General features: G+C 38.4%; 2 protein-coding genes across 2 annotated transcripts; both read left to right on the plus strand.

Annotated features, from left to right (window-relative positions):
• Positions 1–6,509, plus strand: LOC122658605 (ADP-ribosylation factor 2-like). The gene is made up of 7 exons (XM_043853630.1): positions 1–142; positions 1,625–1,780; positions 2,363–2,433; positions 5,523–5,642; positions 5,782–5,900; positions 6,071–6,152; positions 6,289–6,509. The coding sequence occupies exons 2-7, from the start codon at positions 1,633–1,635 to the stop codon at positions 6,292–6,294; spliced, it is 546 nt and encodes a 181-aa protein (XP_043709565.1). The 5' UTR covers positions 1–142; positions 1,625–1,632; the 3' UTR covers positions 6,295–6,509.
• Positions 6,510–13,358: 6,849 nt separating this feature from the next.
• LOC122657537 (trafficking protein particle complex subunit 4-like) lies at positions 13,359–21,285 on the plus strand. The gene is made up of 4 exons (XM_043852267.1): positions 13,359–13,387; positions 18,822–18,889; positions 19,007–19,175; positions 21,062–21,285. Exons 1-4 carry the CDS (start codon positions 13,375–13,377, stop codon positions 21,256–21,258), a joined length of 447 nt encoding a protein of 148 aa, XP_043708202.1. The 5' UTR covers positions 13,359–13,374; the 3' UTR covers positions 21,259–21,285.
• The last annotated feature ends 1,330 nt before the right edge of the window (positions 21,286–22,615 follow it).

Below are 22,615 nucleotides of genomic sequence, written 5' to 3' on the forward strand. Positions count from 1 at the left end.
ATTACCAACGACGCGTTAACGCCGTCCTACTCGAATACTTGATATCTATATATAGCATCTTCATATCGGTGGAATCCGGTTGTGGTGGACAGCTCTTTGAGATCTGCTCGCTCGGATCAGCGAAAACTGCCTTCTTCTTCACGTAAGAATTTGGTTAGATTCACTTTTCTTTCATGTCTTTCTCTGATCTATCATTTTTTCTTCTCTTTTGAGGGTTTTTGAATCTCTTGAAGTGTTTTTCATTCTTGATCTGATCTGTTTCATATTCTATTCCATTGAGTTGATGGTAGCTGGCACTTTTTGTGTTTGAGCCGTGGTTTGCTTTGGGAAGGACTGAAATCTTACCTTCTCGTGATCGGTTCGAGGAATAGACGTTGGACTTTGCGGTATTCGATTTGCTTTTCAAATTTGCGTTTATATTACAGAAGTTTGTGGCCCGATCTATCCGATCCACATTTTTATTGAGGGACCTGTTTATTATCACTCGATATTTGTGTTGAATGTTGGTTTTCAATTGTTTTTGTGTAAATTCGTAATTGAATTTCTTGCCGGATTTTATTGATTTGTCGCTCCAAGGTTTATGAATTGAAACTTTCTTTGATCGTGGAACTGAGATTTCATATTGTAAGCATTTTCTCGTTGCCCCTTGATCTTAAGTCGACGGATCCCTTGGTTGATCTAATATATTCGTATTGGATTCATAGCTTTTCAATGTCTAATTCAGTAAATAAGATCTAATCTATCATTTCGTCACTAATTTTGTATCTTGTTTACCCTGTTGGAAGATTTTTGAGAATACTTTTGACAGGTAATATTAATTAAATGTACAATAAAGTTACGTTTCCCGCTCTTTAGCTTTCAGATGATGCCGATAATTATGACGATGAATAAACTATGCTTAATAATAATAATTATTATTATTATTTCGTTTGGAGTAAACCATGGCTTATTTATGTGAATTTTGTTTTAGATTAAAATTGTTAGTTACTCAAAATGGGATGCTTTACCTTTTCCACAAAGAATTGTTCTAATGTTTGTGGCTGATCTTCGACTCATTATATATTGAGTCCTCATTTGTTTCTCAAAATCCTTACTTTTTGGTGTCTTCTTTGCTTAAAAATCTTTACATGATCTCTAATTTTTCATTGTTATATAAAAAAAATTAGGGAAAAGTTTTCATACACGGTCGTGTAAACCGTGTACGTGAGGGTGGGAGTTTCAAGGCATTAATTAATAGTTAGGGATTTATGACTTTTCCAACTCTTTGTGAGAGACCCTCTCACATACACGGTTTCACATACACGGTTTACACGGCCGTGCATGAAACCTTTCCCCAAAAAATTATAGCGTTTTCTTAAAATTTTAAGTCATAATTTTTTAAAGTATGTATAATTCTTCTGTTCAAGTGGTAGTAAACTGTGTCAGGGTATCTGCATCTTTTGTGTACCCATCAATCTCACTAAACTTGTGCATGTTATGCCCTTCGTAGGGCAATATCATGTATACATTTGAGGACACTATCTACTGTTATACTCTGCATGTTACCTCCTTGACTGTATTGTATTTCACCCAGAATCCTTGAACATTGCATGGATCTCTCACTTGGGATTCTTTTTGCTCCCAGACCCGAAGATGGGGCTGTCTTTCACCAAGCTCTTCAGTCGGCTGTTTGCCAAGAAAGAAATGCGTATTCTTATGGTGGGTCTTGATGCCGCGGGTAAGACCACCATTTTGTACAAGCTCAAGCTGGGAGAGATTGTCACAACCATTCCTACAATTGGTATGTCTTATACTGTTGGCTGTTCAATAAATGAATAAAGGTTCTAGTATCATTTTTATATTCTTGTCAGGTCTTATTTGCATGTTTGGCTTTATGTTTCTTTTGTCTCAATTAGAGAGTTCTAAAAGGAAATTTCCTTGTATTAATTATTAATATCTTTGTATTTTAAAATTGTTCTTACAATGATTTTTTGGTATCTTTCTGTTTGTTCCCTCAAAATTTTCTTGTTTTTTAATTGCGTTATTGAAATTCATTAATCTGAAGAGGGGATCTGGGATTGAGTGAAACACTGAAACTCATTCATGATTTTATTATCGAGGCATTAGTTTGTGTTCAAGCTGTTGTTGATCTGGATTAACTTGACCCATTCAAAGTGATGTCCTCTTCTAACAAAAATTCATTGATCTGGAATCATTATCTTGTAGGTTAATTAATAACACCTTATTTACTACACATTTGTCGTGTAGAGATGCTATGTTGCACCTATACACTATCCATGTAACTATAATCACTTTGTGACTTGTTGAAGGATATTTATGGCCCTTTCTTCTTCATTAACTTTTTGAACTGTTCTTCTATCAGGATTTAATGTTGAAACTGTGGAATATAAGAACATTAGCTTCACCGTCTGGGATGTAGGTGGCCAGGACAAGGTATGTGTTGGCATCAATATACCAGGATCTTGGTTCTCCTGTTAATTTCGCTAGAGACAATAAATAGATATTGTTATTACTGTTACTTCTTCTATTTTGTTTGTTTTATTCCCTCCTCCATGAACATGATAAAGGTTTAAGGCAGAACCCTGGTCAACTATATTTAACACAGAAACACACACATATTGTATAAATGCACATTACCCCAAAACAAGAAAAATTATATGTTGAGCTTGTAAAAAGAAGAAACATAATTACATGTAGATTTGTGCAAATTTTTCCCTTAAATAGTTTACTAGCACAATAGCTGGCCTACTTGTTGGTCTTGCTTGACATCTGCGTGAGTTGGTCAGTACATGCTCAAGAGCATCTGGATGACACTTTGGTAAGACAGTTACAAAATGGCTTCAAATTTGCCATTACATTGTACAAAGTTAGTTAAGCAAGATTTTTGTATTCTGTTAAACATTACAAGCTGGAAATTATTTTTATGCACTGCTGCTGCAGATAAATATTCTAAGCTAGATATTCTCCTTAGAATCGCTTTAAATCTCAGACACAGATATAGTCATACAAATCTAGGACTAGTTCCTACTCCTAAATGCTGTATCAGCCCCCAATAAGTCCATGTTTCAGTACATATTCATCTGTATGCGTTGTGCATTAATTTGTTATTCACTTTTGTAAATTGACCTTGTTATGGAAGGTCTTGTGCTGATTAGATGTCCATCTGTTCTCAACACAAACGTAAGCTAGATTTAGTCCCCGCCATGTTTGTCTTTCAGTCATTCCTCCTGTTTTACAAGCAAAGAGAATCCATGTTGTGGCAAACATTATATGTTATCATGGTGGCCAGGTTGGCCTTTCACTGTGGCAGGGTGTTCACTTGTACTATTTCCCTCTCAATCAATAAACTATATTATCGAGGTAAGACAATCCATGTTGTGGCAAACATTATATGTAATCATGGTGGCCAGGTTGGCCTTTCACTGTGGCTTTACACTTGTACTATTTCCTTTTCAAAAAAAAAAATTTATTTTTTTTTTAATTTACTTTTTTTTTTGGGGGGGGGGATGGATAGGGAGGGGTGAAGGTATACTATTTTCCTTTCAATCAATAAACTATAGTATCTGTAAAAAAGAAGTATAGTTATGGAAGGGTATGTATGTCTTGAAATGTGCATTTACTTGCATCTGTGAGGTGTGTACTGGTGTAATTGCATGCTTGTTTGCTAGAATGAGCCATGCTTGTGGACGGTCTAGAGTTGATTTGATTTATTTCCATCAGCACTTAACATTATCATAAGCTAGATTTCTCATGCCCCCTTGTTTTTCAATGTTTTCTTCAGTTCATGAGGAAAAGACTAAATACATCGTGGCTGACATGTCAAAATTATTTTTATCTGTAATTTATTTATATAATGTTTGCCACAACAATCCATGTTGTGGCAAACATTATATGTAATCCTGGTTGCCAGCTTGGCCTTTTAATGTGATGGGTGGTCACTTGTACTATTTCCCGTTCAATCAATAAACTTTATTATCCGTGAAGGAAAAAAATATTGGTAAGGGTATGTCTGTCTTGAAATGTGCATTTATTTGCATTTGTGAGGTTTCGTACTGGTGTAATGCATGTATTTGTTTGCTACAATGAGCAATGCTTGTGGACGGTCTAGTGTTGATTTGATGTATTTTCATCAGCACTTAACATAATCATAAGCTAGATTTCTCATGCCACCATGTTTTTCAATGTTTTCTTCATTCGTGAGGAAAAGACTATATACATTGTGGCTGAGATGTCAAAGTTTTCTCATCTGTATTTATATTAAAGCTTTAACTTCCTAGGTATGTGGATCGGATGCTTTTTTTTTGTGGGGGGGGGGGGGTGTTGGTGGGGATGGGGAGGTTGGGGGTTTAACTAACATCCTTTTGCATGTAATATGTGTTGGCTAGAGATCCATCATCATTGCTGTAAGATATAAATCTGCCATAGTTGCCTTGTCCTTGGTAGTTGAATCTAACATAGCGTTTTGAGCTGATGTAGGCTTGGTCTCTAGGTGTGTGCTTGATCTTAATATACAGAATTTCAGTGTTAGGCAAAGGGAAAGGGTTTCTTTATTCCTTTATTAAACAACAATATTTATTTAAACTCTTTTAGAAAAAGTTCAAACTGATGCAAATCGACTCAAGAAGGGTGGGAGAGAGTGATCGACCAAAATAAAGGAAGAATCTCCCTTTTGTGTGCTGAGATGGACTTTCCTAATTAACTAGATCATATTTGTCAAAGCGTCACCTAGGTGTCCAGGGGACCTTTGCTGGAAGGGCTCCTTGGTCGCCTAGGCGCCACATAGGTATCACCTTGTCGTCAAAGCCCCCTCCAATGCCTTGGGTCAGCTAGACGCCATGACAACTATAGACAAGATAATTTGATAACAAAGGAAATAAAGACCAAAAAACTAAATAGGAAAACTACTTCCAGCTGTAGGTGCTTTTGGAAGAGTCCTAAGCTGACTCAGAAGTAATCCTTCTCTCCCCCAGTGGATGCGTGAGTCTAGAGTCTCTTTATTTGTCTTAACTACAAAATAAAAAGAAACCCAGACGGACTAGGAATCTGATCCCAATCAACCAGCTGTTTGGGATTTTTTGACTGACACAAACATTTATTTAAAAGGAAATAACAAATAAAATATATCCAACTGGGCCCCATGACTAAACTAACTGAATAATGAACTGCAAGCCATGGTTTGAGCCCAAAGTTGGACCAAACCAGACCAACCACACTGCAGGGGCTTATTTTCATCCTCCTTTTTTCTGCTGGGTTAATAGTGCAACCAGTCCTGCATTTCAAACCCCTTCTTTTCCTGCCTGGTTTGTTCTATCTAGTTTTCTTCGTACTCTAAGTTATACATGGATATATTTTGGATTAGTCAGATGCAATTGACATTTTGATTAGGGAAGCGGGGAACCTAGACTGGCAGTCTGGGAATTACCCTCCTAAACTGTTGGTCAAGGTTCTCTTTTCCTATTTTGTTTACTTGGCTGGTCCTTATAAAATCTTTGATTACACTCTTCTGTGTGACACAATTGTAGATCCGGCCATTGTGGAGACATTACTTCCAAAACACACAAGGTCTTATCTTTGTGGTTGACAGCAATGACAGGGACCGAGTTGTTGAGGCTAGGGATGAACTGCACAGAATGTTGAATGAGGTAACTGAAAGCTTCAAAAAGATCTTCTATTCCAAGCTGATCAACTTCCTAATTGGTTTAAAAGTATCTGTGAAAAAAAATATTAGGTTTCATAGTCATGTTAATTCCCCCATTTATCCTTGATTGTTTGTTGTGGCAGGATGAATTAAGGGAAGCTGTGTTGCTTGTGTTCGCAAACAAACAAGACCTTCCTAATGCAATGAATGCCGCTGAGATCACAGATAAGCTTGGTCTTCACTCCCTTCGCCAACGTCACTGGTAAAATCATATAAATAGCATTACTCTCTCTCTCTCTCTTTGTGGGTACAATAAGTTTTTACCACCACCCTCCCCAAAAATAATAAAATAATAAAAGTGCAAAAGAAAAAGGGCCGCTCCTGGAGGTTCCTTGATAAGTTATTTATCTGGTTACTTCATTTCACTTGCAGGTACATCCAGAGCACATGTGCTACTTCTGGGGAAGGCCTGTACGAGGGACTGGATTGGCTGTCAAACAACATTGCTAACAAGGTTGGTCTATATTGAAATTGCTTCATGTGAACCTAGTAGTATGCATTCTCTGCAATTCAAACTCAAACAGAATGTAGAAGAAGAATAGGTTGAGTATTTTGTTCCTTTCTCCTGACTTGCATTTTTGTTGTTGCAGGCATAGAAGAGGAGATGTAATTTCAGTGATTTTTGGGCCTGCAGTCAGACATGTTGGAGTAGAGAATGTTAACTATTATTATTTTTTGGTTTCTTTGCTTTTTTCTGTATGTGTTCCGTTTAAAGTGAGATGTTTCCCCTTCTGTCTCCTCCAGTCCATGGTTATATACATTGGCATTTGTTTCCCAGTAGCCCAAAATAATTTTAAAAATTTTCATGAAAGCCTCTTTGAGTCTTTTGCTATGAATATGCGACATAATGAGAATTGGGATGGAAAGATAGTGTTGGCTAAAGCTAATTGAACAGCACTAAACTTGTTCTGGGTTCTTGTACCTGATAGCATATTTTCCATTAACTTACATATTGAATTGATTCTCGCTGTCAAAACCAGTACATTAAACATATTGATCCTAAAAGGCGCAAGCCCACTGATCCCAGCTACAGAGTTTTGTTTGAGCTTTAAAAGAAAGTCTCATGAACTGTCGTGGTGGTAGCAAGGAAGGCCCTGTTGGTTGTGAGCCTGATAGTTTGGCCCATTTTCAGTCCTTGGCGTCAAGAGTTATATAATGTGGAAGCCTTGACCGAACCTTCTCTTCTCAATAATATTTTTCTCGTACCTAAAAGAAGAATTGCCATGGAAGAGCGAAGTGTCCCGACTGCTCGGCCATTGTTCATTGCATGAACAACAATGCCTACCATAGAGGATGTATCTGGAAACTATTTCTCTTACCAAAAAAAAAAAAATAAATCTGAAAACTATTCCAATCCATTCGGAAGTTAGATTATCTGATTTATTATAAAAATATAATTAAATGATACTTTTATAAATAAAATTTATGGGTAATACTAAAATATTCTTTATTAGTTCAATACATTACATATAATTAAATAAGAAATTAAATGAAAGGAAAATATTCATAGGGACATGTAATTTCAAATAGGACTTCTGAACATCGGCTTCAGTCCTTCAATATCAAGTCTACTCGAGTTTTTTGTCTTCTCAGTTCTTCTCTACTCAACATAGACTAATAGGGATATAAATGGATATTCGAAACCTTTGTCTAATTCATGTCCATAGACTATAGTCGTATAGCGGAATTTGTATTCGAAAAATTGAAAACGATCTGAATATGCTTGTATGCTAATGTGGATGGTGCTATATTTGATCCATTTACTTCTCTACCTATCACACGCACTCTCACCCCCAATAAATGTGTAAATATGCATATAATATGGATATGTCGTATGCGTATGTATAATTGAAAAAAAAAAAAACATTTTTAATGAATAATATTGTACATGGTAAAATTCAAGTATTTTAAATGCATATTATACGCTAATTATGTATAATGTAATTTAGAAATCGTTTTACTTTAGTTACACTAGGACATATAATGATGTGGTGAAAATTGTTAAGAGGGTCTTACCAAAAAAAGAAAAAAGAAAATTGTTAAGAGCGAGATTCAACAAAATGATTATTTTAGGTATCTAAGTTCAATCATAAACAAAGAAGGTGATATAGAAGATGATGTTACACAGAGAAATAAAATAAGATGGATGAAGTTGAAAGGTGCATCTGAAATGTTGTGTGATCAATATATTCTTTCAAAACTTAGATAAAATTTTTATAACATGATCATATAATAGGCTATGATGTATGGTGCAAAATGTTGGACAATTAAGAAGTATCATATAGATAAATTCAGTATAGTGGAGATGAGGATATTGATATAGATGAGTGGCAAAACTAGAAAAGATAAAGTAAAGAATTATTTATATTATAAATGATTTGGGAGTAGCTCCAATACATAATAAGCTATCAAAAAGTCGTTTGAGATGGCATGACCATGTTCAACGTAAGCTTTTGGATACTTTAGAAGAGTGATTCAATTCACATTAAATGAACTAAATGAGCCAAGGTAGACCTAAAATGACCTTAGGAGAAGTGGTGAGGAAAGTATGATCTTTATTAGAGCTGATTGGAGTGTAAAGATTCATGTAGTCAATCCCATTTAGTTGGGATCTTAGTTAGTAAATACGTGTATAATATGCATATCCAAATATTTCATAATAAAAAATATATTTTATTGCATAAGTCAATGGTAAAAAAACATGTTTTTTAATGGATACCGTACCATACACGTATTAAACATAGGGTAAATTACATGACACCCCCTATAAGTTTCCTCATACTCAACTCACTCCCTCTTAGTTTAAAATTCGCTTTTGTCTCCTCTATAGTAACGGTGTCAACTTAAAACAAACCGAAAAATGAAAAGATAATTTTATCCTCAAGTCATTTGTTTCCTTTTGTTTGAAACTTGTTCTTGAAGACGGTAAAGACCTGCAACAAATACAATCTTCTTCTCCACCGCGTGACCTGAGCAGCTCCTTTCTAGTTTTCTTCTCTCACCCAGTTTCTCTCATTCTCTCTGTCCTCTGCTCCCTTCGAGATAACATAGTCACAGGCTTAGGCTCATCCGAGCATACATCCTGTGGATATTTTGTTATTAGGATTGTTCAATTTGCAATGTCCACACCTTTATTTTCATCTTAATTACATAAGCTAAAACTGGCTTTCGATCCTCGACTGCGGCAGAGGTTTGTCTATTCCAACCGAGGCAGAGGAGAGGGGAGGGAACGAAGAAGAAGATGAGTCCTGCAACTTCACTCCGACGACCTCCAATCCTCTCTGAATCCTTCATCGGCAATTGATAAAGCTTAGGTCTGCCCCTATTTTGTTACCCTAACCTTCTACAAGTCATCTCGCCGGACGACCTGATTTCCTTGGTTGACCTGAAGGCATCCCCGCCCCCATGTGTGTGAGAAGATTCTGGAAAACGGTAAAGAAACTGTTGCAGCGGTCATGTGTGTGGCCGGAGAAGACTCTAGAAGTGGGAGAGAAACCACGGATTGCACCTCTACTCAAACGGTTTCTATATCCCCCCTTCCTCTCTTTTTCTCTTCTTTGATCTCCCAAATCTCTCTAATCTCTCAGTATAGAGAATGCGTAGTGGAAGGCAAGAGGTCCCCCAAAAGTCTTCACTCCTCACCCACCGTCTTCACTTGTTCATCGCATCTCTTAGTTCCCATTTCTCACCCTCACTGTGTGTCTCTCTCTTCTTTTTTTTTTTGGATAGGTAAGGCCCCAAGGAGAGTTGAACTCGTGTCACTGTCTCTCTATTTCTTCCTTATGTAGATTTCAAAGCTAAAGAAACAAAAACCAGAGAGAGAGATGTTGGGTATATTCTATAACCCTAATATATGTTCTATTATAAGTCTACTTGAATAAGGAATTAGGTTGTGATGGGCCCCACTGGATAGAACCCATCTAACCTAAAACCCTAGTATTTCCTATAAATACTAGCTGGAGGCAACAACTTGTATTATTCCAAACTTGATATGCAGGGTGTATTGCTTTAAGCAACCTTGTGCTTAAAACCCTAAACCCTAACAAGAGAGAGAGAGAGAGAGAGTAACAACATCACAACCATTTTGAACTTTGTATCCCTCCTCTACTCAATCCACATAATTGGCACCAGAATCTGGCTGCCATCAAAGCCAGACAACGAGTGCGTCCACTAATTCCGGTGGCCGATGGTTTTGCTCAGCATCTTGATGCTGATGGTATCACTGGCAGGCTTCGTCGGTGCATACTAGAACAGGCAGGGACTGTTGGCCTTCTACCTATTATGTATGGCTATCCTCACGGATTTTCCCTCTGTAGTTTTGGAAATTTTTGGATTTCAAATTGATCCAAGTTGGTGTAAGGATCTTTCTCTCATCCAAGTAGTTATTCTTTTTCTCTTCTTCGATCCCTCCAATCTCTCCAGACCCCCTTTTTACCAATCTGAAATGCAAGGACTGATAGCAATGGGTTGCAGGTCATGAGAGGAAGAGAGTTGATCGAATTTGGGAGATTTTAGATCCAAGAGTAAAATAGTAACTCTACCCAATTTAGGGATTTTAAAAAACTTTGCTTGCTGACTTCATCACTTAACCGCATAAAACTAACGGTGTGGACTAAATTGTAATATAGTCCTCTAATTAGGGGATGTAGAAGTGAATTTTAAACTTAGAAGGGATGAGTTGAGTATGGGAAAACTTACAGGGAGGGGTGTCATGTAATTAACCTTTAAAAATATAATACTTTTGAATTAAAAGTTCCCCTTAAAAGTTTGTCTACGTAAAAGAAAGCAAAAAACAAAAAATCAAATAAGAAAAAAACTCAAAAACCCTCGCCCTTCCCGATCACGAACGAAAAATTCCCAACTTTTGGTCTTGGAACCTAGCGGCTGCCACTTCATCTTCTCCGTCAACGTTCCCGATTAATTGCAGTGGCGGGAACACAGTGTTCCAAGGCAATAGCAGCGGACACACTCTGTTCCTCTTCTTCTCCTCCGTCTTCGTTCGGCCAGAAATTATAGCGGCGGAAACACTCCATCTGAGGCTGTTGAGCCCCTGCCCCCTTCTTCTTCTCTGTAAGTCTTTTCTCAGACTAATGCAGTGGCGGGAAACAGATTGAAACTTCTCTCTTTTACTCTTTCTCTCTCTAAAAGCTTGCAGGGGAAATTCCTTAAAATAATGGTTGAACTGTTGGGTTTGGGAAAGCATAATTTGTCTAATCATCAAATTGAGCTGACCTCCATCAGTATTCTGGTGGATCAAACATGGGTTTTCTGTTAGTATAATGGATTTCAAATTGAAAGAGGTGCCGAACTCTGTGGGTGGCGGCATCAATCAAGTGGCTTACTTTGTGGTTTGTTATCTATTTTAAAGTCAAAAGGTTTTCTAGATCAGCACATCCAGATTATATCTCTCCATGGGAAGGACCGAAGTTATGATGGTATCGATTGATAGGATGGCTGTCCTCCTTCTCGGATCTCTCTCCCTCTCTTTATTTACTCCCTACAGCTCTGGATATCGGTTGCCTTCTTCCTTTAATCTCTTTTCCTCTCAGTTTCTAATGTTCTGTCTGCAGTTCCAGTCACTTCTCTCCATCTTATTTTGTCTCTCCTCGTCTTCAGCACTTGCCTGATCTATATGGTAACTTTAGCTCTGGGTATGGGTGTTACTTTAGAGCCACTCCAGCATTACTAGAGTCATATAGGATGATGTGCTTATAGCCTTATACTATGAAAATTTCAATCATGTCTTTTATGTTTGATGAGATGATGTCGTTGATATTTTGATTTGTTAAAGGATAATCTTATGAGATGTAATAGGGGATATTGCATTGTGTCTATTTCAGTTGTAGGCTTCCTTTTGATAAATCATTGTCTACATGCTATTATTTTCTTTATTAGGTGATGCATGTCTGTTACATAATGTGAATATATGCCCGTATTTTTGCTTACATAGCGGCTGTATTAAACACGTATCATATCATTTCCCTACACGTTTTATTACGTTGGATTTTTGAAAAGTATTATTGCCCTATGAGCCATTTAATTGCTTAACTATCCATACCTGTTTAATTGCCATTCCCGAACTTACTAAGGTTGAGATAAGGCTGAGCTGCGGTTGTCGTTGTATAATTTAAAAACCGTGTCTTTTTGTTAAAAAAATAATAATAATAATAATCCCCCTAAAACCTCAAATTCTGATTCCTCCGTCCCTTCTTCCTCTTATATTTGAAACCCTAACCCTGAATATTAGATTCTCGATCTGCTGCCATCCCTCACTCTTCTCCGTCTCCTACGCCCATTGCAGCGGCCCAGAGCTCCGCAATTCCTCTCGACTTCTCCAATACAGGTGACTCTCTCTGCTTCTGCAATGTCCATCTGCAATTGTTTTTTTTTTTTTTTCTCCCTTTTAATCTTCAATTTTTAGGCTCTTTGATTGGGTGTTTTCTTCATCATCTGTCGATCTGATTTGCGGTTTTTCTTCTCTATTTTCAGAACTCTGTGGTGCTTAGAAACGTAATATGCTTTGCTCTTATTAATAAGAAAATCATGAGTTAGGTTGTGTAATTCTTTCATGCTCCTCTGTGTTTTGTCGGCTTCAGTTTATGTGTCATACAGCCTGCTATAATTATGTGCAAAGCATAGGTTCACGTTTCAGACTTAGTCCATGCTCTATCGTTTTTTGTTAGATTCATGTTAGGAATTTTGTCCTACAATAACATGAAAAAGGCCAAGGCCAATTCTCATATGACCCCTGATTCAGTTAATGTGCCTCCTGTGCTCCACTCCTAAGTGCTTTTGCTTCAGCCTCTAGTGCTGAGACAAATTGATAGAACTGAGTTCCTGCGTTCAAGAGAAAGCTTGAATGGTTTTTTTATAATCCATGCTGCAGCAGAACAATTTGTGGCAGGGTTGTAAGATCCATCACATGTAAATACAAAAGCATTGCTGTTGGGTGCCTGCCATAGAGTAGGTAAAGTTACTTGCTTATCTTTATCATGTATCATTGTAGTATGAGAGAAATTGTGAAGTTTCAGATCCCCACATTGAGTTCATGGAATAAGTTTATTTCAGTAGTGAGGCTTTTGTTTTGGGTCCTGCTCTGTGTAACCAAGCACTGGTTACATGAAGCCGCAACCATTCCCATTATGCCCCCCACGCATTGTGACTTGGGGCAGAAATTGTCATTTTCACTGTTCTATTCGACTTTCCCGGGTTTTGAAACTGTAGGGACAAAAAGAGAAATAACCCTTTATGAATTTTTCTATTTTTTGGGGTATAGATATCGAAAGAACTTGCTTGCTTGTTCTGGCGCGGCCTTATCAGCTTTCTTCATCTCGCTTCCCGGTTGTCTGTCTAGTGCTATTCTCTTGATTGATGCGCATATCAATAGCCAGCAAACTTATTCTCAAGAACCCATGTCTTCCTCTACTCAAATCTTGCAGAAGCATGGCTGAACTAAATCAAATTCACGCTCAGATTTTCAGAATTGGGCTCTGGGAAGATCATGTGGCATCAACCAAACTCTTAGAAACTATTGTCCTTTTGAATTCATCCAATCTCCACTACTTCCGCCTTGTGTTCAATCAATGTAGATGCCCAACATGTTCACTTGGAACGCCATGATTAGAGCTCATTCAAGAACAAGAAACCCAAGTATCTGCATTTCTTTATATAAAGAAATGTTGCAGAGAGGTCCAAACCCAAGAGAATCACTTTGCCATTTGTTTCCAAGACGTGTGATGATGTGGGAAACGCAGAGGTTTTATTGAGTCTTTAGGGCCAGATTCTGGTGCTTGGATTCTGTTCAGATGTTTATTGACCTGGAGAAAGCCTATGACGGAGTCCCTAAAGATTTAATCCGACATGTTCTGACGAAGAGAGGGGTGTCGAGTAAGTATATAGAGGTAATTAAAGACATGTATGAGGGTGTGGTGACTAGTGTGAGATCTGTGGGAGGCTAGGGCAAGGAATTCCCAATTACAGTGGGGTTACATTAAGGATCAACCCTTACCCTATCTATTTGCGTTTATCATGGATGAATTAACCAAGAACATCCAAGACGAGGTACCGTGGTGTATGCTCCTCGCTGATGATTTCGTTTTGGTGGATGAGACAAAAGCAGGGATTAACATTAAGTTAGAATTGTGGAGATCGACCTTGGAAACAAGGGGCTTTAAGATTAGTAGATCAAAGATGGAGTATATGATGTGTAACTTCAGTCACACTATGATGGATGATGACATGGTGAAAATTGAGGAGAGAGAGATACTGCCAAGTGACCATTTCAGATATCTGGGGTCTATCATACACAAAGAAGGTGTCATAGATGATGATGTTTCTCAAAGAATTAAAGTGGGATGGATGAAGTGGAGAGGTGTGACTGGAGTATTGTGTGACCGACGCATTCCTTTGAAGCTTAAAGGAAAGTTCTACAAGACTGTTGTCCGACCTGCTATGATGTATGGAGCGGAATGTTGGGCAGTTAAGAAGTGTCATATAGCGAAGTTCTGTGTTGCAGAGATGAGGATGTTGAGATGGATGTCCGGCAAAACTAGGATGGATAAAGTGAGGAATGAACGTATTAGAGCTGATGTGGGAGCTGCCCCGATCAGCGACAAGCTCCGAGAATGTCATTTGACTTGGTTTGGCCATGCGCAACGGACGCCTGGGGACGCCCCAGTACGAAGAAGTGATCTGATACCGATTGAAGGAGCTAAAAGAGCTAGGGGTAGGCCCAAAATGACCTTAGGTGAGGTTGTGAGGAATGACATGCTTAGTCTGGGGCTTGTGCCAAGTATGACCTCAGATAGACCCTTTTGGAGGACAAGGATCCACATTATCGACGCCATGTAGCTGAGATTTTCCTATTTCCTTGGGCTATCCTCTTTCCTCTTACTTTTATTTTTCATTTTCATTGCTTACTTTTCTTATCCCATTTATTCTTCTTACCTTGCATTCCTCTTACCTTGTTTTTAAATGGATCCATGTAGCCGACCCCATTTAGTTGGGATAAGGTTGAGTTGTTGTTGTTGTTGTTGTTGTTGTTGATTGTGCAATTGACGAGTTGCCACAGAGAGATTTGATCTCTTGGACATCCTTGATCAACAGTTATGTTCGTGGTGGTCGGGCCAAAGAAGCTATAGAGCTTTTCTTTCAAATGGAGAAAGAGAGATTGGAGCTTGACGACGTCATAGTTGTTTCAGTGTTTACTGCTTCTGCTCAATTAGGGGATCTAAATCTTTGTGGGACATTAGAATGTTTGGTTCGAGATTTAGGAGTTGAGTTTAATTCTTTTATGATCAATGCATTGATAGATATGTATTCTGTTGAATTATTTATCCACCCGTGTCCCCCTTTGGATAGTCCGCCGTGTTAGAGCTCTTGTATGATATACATATTGTTTCCTCCATTTCCTACAAGGTTGGTCTTTTAGAGGAAGCAGTTCCAACTTATTCCAAGTGCGGGAGCATTACTGATGCATATAAGCATTTTGATAACATGGCACAGAAGAATGTGGTATCTTGGAATGCCATGGATTTTGGGTATGGGAGGTCTGGCAACATGGAGGAAGCAAGGAGGCTATTTGACCTAATGCCCAAAAAGAATGAGATATCCTGGAGTGCTTTGCTTAATGGGTATGTGCAAAATGGTGCTTTCAGGGAGGCACTGATGGTGTTCCGTGAGATGCAGGCTAAAGGGGTAAGCCTAAATGATGCTGCCATCACAGGTGCTATTGCTGCCTGTGCCCATCTAGGGGCTCTTGAGCTAGGGAGAGAAATTCATTCTAGTTTGGATGATCAGAAGGTCTGATCTGATGTTGTACTTGGCACTGCACTCGTGGATATGTATGTGAAATGTGGGTGTTTAGACATTTTATCCAAACTGTTTGATATGATCTCAAATAAAAATGCAGTCTCTGATAATGTGATGATGTCAGGACTTGCAATTCATGGGAAAGCTTCAGATTGTGTTGAAATTTTCTCCAAGATGGTAAATGCCGGCATAAAACCAGATAGTGTTACATTTGTCGGGATTTTATCTGGTTTTGCCCATGCTGATTGGGTGGAAGAAAGAAAGAAGTACTTCAATTTGATGACCCAAGTCCATGGGATTGCTTCTCGATCTGAACATGTCATGTATGGTATATTTAATGGGGTAAACTGGGCATTTAGAAGAAGCTGATGATTTTGTTAGGAATTCCCCAGTGAAGGAAGATGTCTCTATTTGGGGAGCTTTACTAAGTGCCTGCAAAATCCATGGCATTGTTGAACTTGGTGAATTGGTTGCAAAAATAATTCTTGAGTTGGTCCCTTGTCATGGGGGGAGCTTATGCACTGCTATCAAATTTATATGCTGCAGGTAACAAATGGGAAGATGTTGTGAAAGTCAGGAAGAAGATGAAGGAGATAAGGGTTAAGAGTTGTCTTGGATGGAGTTTGATCGAACTCGAGGGGAAGGTACATGAGTTCTGTGTTGGGGACAATTTGCATCCTGAAATTAAAGAAATCTGGTCAGTATTGGGTTTGATGGACTTTCAGATGATGATTGATGAATTGGACTAATTGTAGAGTCTTGAATTAAGTGTAACAATAGGCTTTGCGGCTTCTCAAGGAGAAATTCAAAGTTTGAACAGAAATGATTTGGACAATCAATGAGGTTGAGTGGTGGAGGAACTACTAATGACAGGAAATGCTTTTGGAATACTGTTTATTTGAATCAACAAACAAGAAAAGGAGAAACAAAGGAATTGGGTTTGGCCCTTGGGACCTGGACTTGAAAAGTAGGCTTGTAGCTTCCCAAGGAAAAATATCTGAAATTCGAATAGAAATGTTTGATGTTGTTCATGTGATGTTAGGTGGAACTATTGATGAAAGGAAATGGTTTTGCAACACTGTATACTCAAGTGGAAGGGGAATTAAAAAAAAAAGAAGAAAACAATGAATTTGTGTGAGGTTTGTAGCCCATCATTGAGATTTTTTTTTTGGGGAGCCTGTTTGTCTGATTAGGTCGAACCATTGATGGCAGGAAGTGATTCCAGAATATTTTTTCGGAGCAATAAAAAGAAGAGAAGAAATGGTAAGATTGCTCTACTGCAACCTGGTGGTCGCGGGTTTGAACATGGAAATAGCCTCTCCACAAAAAACTGGGGGTAAGGCTGCATAAATATGCCCCTCCCCAGACCCTGCAGTAGCGGTAGCATCAGGCATTGGTTATGCCTTTTTTTTTTTTGTGTAGAAATCGTCAGATTCATCTTCGTCAGATGGATGGATTTCTTTCCATTAGTTTTCCCTTCTGTTTATAGATTGATAGATCACGGCATCTGTGTTTGTTCATACATAATACAGTGGTTCATACCTTACATCACTATTGTTTGTATCTGGTTTCTTTTCACTTATTCTTAATAAAGATGCATTCGTGATTCTTTTGTTTTGAGGCCTTAATCTTTTCTTTCTTGGTTTTTTTGTACACACTACGCTCTGTAAGCTATTAACATTCAAATCGGGTCCAGTGCAAGGCGCTGGTGGCTAGGTTCAGTGCAGAGGCAGAGTATCGGGCTATGGCACATGTCACATGTGAGTTGATATGAGTGAAGCAGTTGTTGACTGAACTTGGGTTTGCAGATGCGTCTCCTATGCAGTTGTGGTGTGATAACCAAGCTACTGTCCACATTGCGTCAAATCCAGTGTTCCATGAAAGAACGAAGCACATTAAAGTCGATTGCCACTTTGTTCGAGAGAAGCTGCAACAAGGACTTATTTCTCCACTGCATGTTCGCACAGGAGAACAACTTGCAGATGTGTTTACGAAATCTCTAGGAAGTGGGAGGATTGATTATCTTTGTAACAAGCTGAGCATGATTAACATCTATGCTCTAGCTTGAGGGGGAGCGTTAGGAATACAGGGTATCAGGATTAGCGCCTGACACTAATCCTGATATGCCTTGGTTGCTTATTATGTTCTTTCTTTTATTCTTTTCTTTTCCTGTTTTGCCCTTAACCCTATTATTATATATTGAATAGAAGTGGGGAGTCAAACCTTACGGCTGTGAGTCCCTAGAGTTGCAGCAATATCTCTCTCCTTTTTCTCTCTTCTTCTCTATTATTTACAGCTATTAACATCCAAATTGATCAGGCTGTAAGCTGACTTTCCAGAATCAATTGACAGCTGACAAAATAAAAACCCCAATTTTAATGGTGTACACTCATGCCTCTAGGAAGGAGGCTGCAGGAGACGATGTGTTGCCAGATGGAACTATTATGAAGAAAGGAATTCAAGTGATATATCATCATTATGCCCTTGGATGGATGGAGGAGCTTTGAGGATCAGATTGGTCGGAATTTAAGCCCGAAGAGGTGGTTGGAGAGAGGAGAATAGCGGAAAATGGAGTTTTGTGGGGAGGGACACATACACGTATACGGTGTTCCAAACAGGGCCGAGGATATGCTTAAGAAGGATATGGCGTTCTTGCAGATGAAGCGGATGGTGGCCAGTGTATTGAGTGGGTTCAGGGTTTTGCCGACAGTGGAGGAGTTTGAGTCAATATACGTTTCTTGGAAGATATTACTTGACTTCTAAAAAGGTGGTTTCCGGTGAATATTGAGGAAAAGAGATAAGGTGGTGGGCCACTCCCTTTGTTTAATGGGGTTGGGATCTGATTCCAATCTGGTTGGGGATTGTGGTTTTTTATTTGTTTCTCACATTCTGTGGTTGTAGTTCAGCTAGGTTCGTCATTTTTCTGGAATTTTATTTGTTTTTCAAAACATGGAATCGGGGATTGAAACTGAATAAAACCAGATGACTGAAACCAAATACTATTAGGTTTCAATTTCAAAAATTGTAACCGAATATAATTCATTTCGGTTTGATTTGTGTCTGGTTCATCACGAAGCGAACCACAACTAAACGGTTAGTCAGAACCGAAACGGTTGACACCCTCACATCAAACCTTGATTTCCCGTTGTTTATTCACAGGCAACAACCTTGGGAGTAATTTTCCTTGCCTTCTCTGTGCATATTGATAGCATCTGTCTAGATGGACACTAAGTTAGGGTTTATTTAGATGTTCCTGTTTCATGATGTTCTACATCCGTTACACTTTTACTTTCTGTGCTTAGATTCTTCCGAGCTCTCACAATGGCTGCGATCTACAGCCTTTTCATCATTAACAAATCTGGGGGTCTGATATTCTACAAGGTAATTCCTTGTTCTCTTGTATCCCTCCCTGTAGAATTCCTGAAACATACACCTCTTCTGGGTAATAGTTTGCTTCTGTTAAAAATATATTGAGTAAAATTTTTTTCATCATGTCAGGATTATGGATCCACAGGGCGGATGGATACAAATGACAGCTTGCGATTGGCGAGTTTATGGCATTCAATGCATGCGATCTCTCAACAGTTATCTCCAACTGCGGGTTGCTCAGGAATTGAACTCCTTGAGGCCGACACTTTTGACCTTCATTGCTTCCAGTCGCTCACAGGTACATCCTCCATGCCTTCGCATTGGATTATACAGAAGTTCTAGGATGATAGCTCCTTGAATATACTCTGCCCTCCAGAATTTCTTAATAGTGTTTTTCAGCCTCTTGTATTTCGAAATGATAAAATAAAATAAATAAAGCATCTTATTCTCAAAAATTGATGCATCACCTCAGGAATTTCAGATGTCCTTTTAAAAGCAGTTGAAGGGAGTGCCTTGTCATAGCTTAGTATGTGATTTTTGTGGGTATTACATGGCTAGGTGCTCTGCTTATTGTTGAATCGATAGCAACCACTGATCTGCCTCCTGCCAGTCTCCTATCACAGGCTGGTGGTGGTAGTTGACATTGATTCCTTTTAATTTAAAATGGCACAACTCTTTTCAGCAAATTCTATTGCATAATTTGGAGACACGCTGAAGTAACTCTAGAAAATTAGACAAGCAATAGAGAGCTATGCCTGATGGAGTGCTCTCAATCACATTAAAACTTTAACAATCTCCACATTTCTATTTGTGAACCAGTGTTTTGGAACTTCACTATTGAGGGAGTGGTGACCAGAACGGAGATTTATAGATAAGAAATCTAAAAGGATAATGGTAACAGAGTCTTATCACTTTGTTTTATCTTCTTCACAGTGAAAATAGCATGCTAGTTCAACTTAAATAATTTGATATCTCCAAGCTGAGTATGATGCTTATAATGTTGTGGGCAAGAAGGAACTAGTTAGAACCTTGGACTAAAGGGTTGATTTTCAGGTAGTAATCACTGCAAGTCTTGTGGCATGCTGGGGTCTAATTTTTGTAGTTGATTCAATTAATTTGAGTTACAATAGTCTAAATACTGCATGGTCATGTGGAGATATACAGGAATACTGTTGCAATTGGTTTTCCTCTTTATATGGTTGAATAAAGCTGCTTTGTGGCTCTGGTTTTTGGTGTTGGTGTCGAAGTCTTCTTTCTCATGAAGGTGCTGATGTTTGAAGACCTCCACATTCTGATTTCAGTGAAGTCAGTTATTCTTCTGCTCCCAACTTTTTATGCAATTTATTTATTTTGATAGGTTTCTCTAAACACATGAAGATTGTCATATTCCTCTCAATTGATCATCTTTTTATACCTATTAACTACCTTAGCAGGTCCTAAAAACCGACAATGTTCTTAGACCTTTTGTATCAACTACCCTAAAACCTGCTCATTTTTCACTACTTATTTGCCATATTTCTGCTTTATCCACTGAAAAATCCAAATCTTCTCTCGAATATTCCCAAACCCATATCCTTGAACACTTTAACCATGATGATTCCATCTCTCGAGAATGTACTGGATTAAATACTACTAGATATCTGTGAGAAATATGTGAGACTTTCCTGGTTGCACACATCCTAACACATATACTTGATCGACATTGTTGAGATTTTGGTGGTTCTATGACAAGATCCTTCTTTAGTTACACCTGGTCTATTTACTGAGAAAAGACATAAATTTCATATCAAGCACCTAGTATCTGTGTTTAATTCCGACATTTGTATCTGTCCTTTAGTATGTGAAAAGAACTGGGATTTTTGTTCTCTTTCCTTCCCCCCTGGATTTTGATAGGTGAGGTACATATTTTTTTCATATTATTACAGAAGAAAACAAACAGCAATAAATTGGTTTTAAAACTTGGATCGGAATCGGTGGAAACAGTCGGTTCAACTCAGAATTGACAGGCTGATTCTAATAAATCCCAATTTGGTGTATAAAGTCTGACCGAATTAGGTTGAGCTCAGGTGATTCCAGTTGAATCTGGGATGATTCAGATCGGAATCGATGGATACTGTCTTGTACCCAATTTGGAGTTTAAATCTTCGGGGCAATTGATGGGAATTTTTTGCTTTGTGTTTGCAGGAACAAAATTTTTTGTAGTTTGTGAACCTGGAACACAGCACATGGATGGCCTCTTGAAATTGATATACGAACTGTACACAGATTATGTTTTGAAAAATCCCTTCTATGAGATGGAGATGCCAATACGGTGTGAACTATTTGACATCAACCTTTCGCAGGCAATCCAGAAGGATCGTGTTGCATTGTTGGGACGATGAGACTCATGAATTGTTTTTATGGGCGGGTGTCCTCAAGTTCATATTGTTAGATGTTTTGCCTTTTTTTTTCCATTCTATTGCTGTATGCCAGCATTTGCTCGTATTGATTAGTGCAGTTCTATTCTTTCTTCTTATCGTTGACTGATAGAAAACAATATTGGAACCTACAGTCATGAACTGTTTTAGTGTTGGGTTCATTTTATATCATTTATATCCATAATGTCCTACATTTATTTTTTCAAAAATTCAATAGATCGTGCATATTATCAGAAAATTATTGCCTTCAAATGGTTGGGTTGAGAGCCGAATATGATAATCACCCTCTAATTTTAATTTGGGTCAACCCATTTAGAAGGGCAGATCTCTACAGGAAAGCTTTGGAAGTGTGAGTACATAAAATTTGGGTTAAAGAAAATGCCCAAACCTGAGAAGCTACATATTTCCATTGTTAAGCTGTTATTTACAAATTAAAAAGTGCCAATGATAAATAACGGTCCAGGGCCATTACAATGGGAAACAGAGCATATAGACACTTCCTCGTAATAGATCTTTCCTTTTCTCTGTAATGACTTTGCCACCCTTTGCAGAAGTAGATTGATAAAGCATTCTTCCAAAAAAAAACCATGTTACCTACCTTTGAAACATATCATAACTCAGCATATTTTTATGAGGAATACTGGTTCAGATACTCCGCTGCTTCGGTGACTAAAAACCTCCGGTATCCCACTAGAAAATGGGATTTTCTATTCTCCATGCACTAGACAGTAAACTTCAGCTTCAAAATCACTAATGATTGGGGTTCTGATTTCTCAAATTCTACACTTTGGTTGATAAAGTGAGGCAAACCAATAGTGCATGCTTTCAATGGTCCGTGATAAACAGTGGCTGCCCGTCCAATCTCTGGGCCTTGAGGAAGAGAAGGTGGGAGCAGGTGCTCTATTGCCAGTAAGGAGATTGAATAAAAACATGAACCTGCAAACAAAATTTTGGAAGTGAAGGTTTCAGTAGTCACACCACCAAACTCGAAAGTTAATCCTCAAGCCAGGACATGAACCTGCAAACAAAAATTTGGAAGTGAAGGTTTCAGTAGTCACACCACCAAACTCGAAAGTTAATCCTCAAGCCAGGACATCCTGAAAATTTTAACAAAATCACACACCATACAATCCAGATTCCCAGAAAGGTCACCTAACTTCTAGGTCCCAGTAAATCTGTTCGGCCCAGTTTGTTTGACTGAGAGGATGGAGTGGGACTGGGTCCTATAAGTGTAGTGGGTTGGGGAACAAGGGTGGGATTTTTACATTTCCCATAAACAGTAACCTAAGTACTTTATTTTTTGTGAGACTTTGGATAACAT

This window comes from Telopea speciosissima, chromosome 4 (genome assembly GCF_018873765.1).
Source record: "Telopea speciosissima isolate NSW1024214 ecotype Mountain lineage chromosome 4, Tspe_v1, whole genome shotgun sequence".
NCBI classification, from domain to species: Eukaryota; Viridiplantae; Streptophyta; class Magnoliopsida; order Proteales; family Proteaceae; genus Telopea; species Telopea speciosissima.

What these genes read in the sequence shown, in the direction of transcription:
- LOC122658605 (XM_043853630.1), top strand. Translation starts at nt 1,633, where the DNA reads ATGGGGCTGTCTTTCACCAAGCTCTTCAGTCGGCTGTTTGCCAAGAAA. An exon ending in TGCACAGAATGTTGAATGAG is followed by an intron (nt 5,643 to 5,781) that starts GTAACTGAAAGC and finishes TTGTTGTGGCAG; the next exon opens with GATGAATTAAGGGAAGCTGT. An exon ending in TCCCTTCGCCAACGTCACTG is followed by an intron (nt 5,901 to 6,070) that starts GTAAAATCATAT and finishes TTTCACTTGCAG; the next exon opens with GTACATCCAGAGCACATGTG.
- LOC122657537 (XM_043852267.1), top strand. An exon ending in GGGGTCTGATATTCTACAAG is followed by an intron (nt 18,890 to 19,006) that starts GTAATTCCTTGT and finishes TCATCATGTCAG; the next exon opens with GATTATGGATCCACAGGGCG. An exon ending in TTGCTTCCAGTCGCTCACAG is followed by an intron (nt 19,176 to 21,061) that starts GTACATCCTCCA and finishes TTGTGTTTGCAG; the next exon opens with GAACAAAATTTTTTGTAGTT.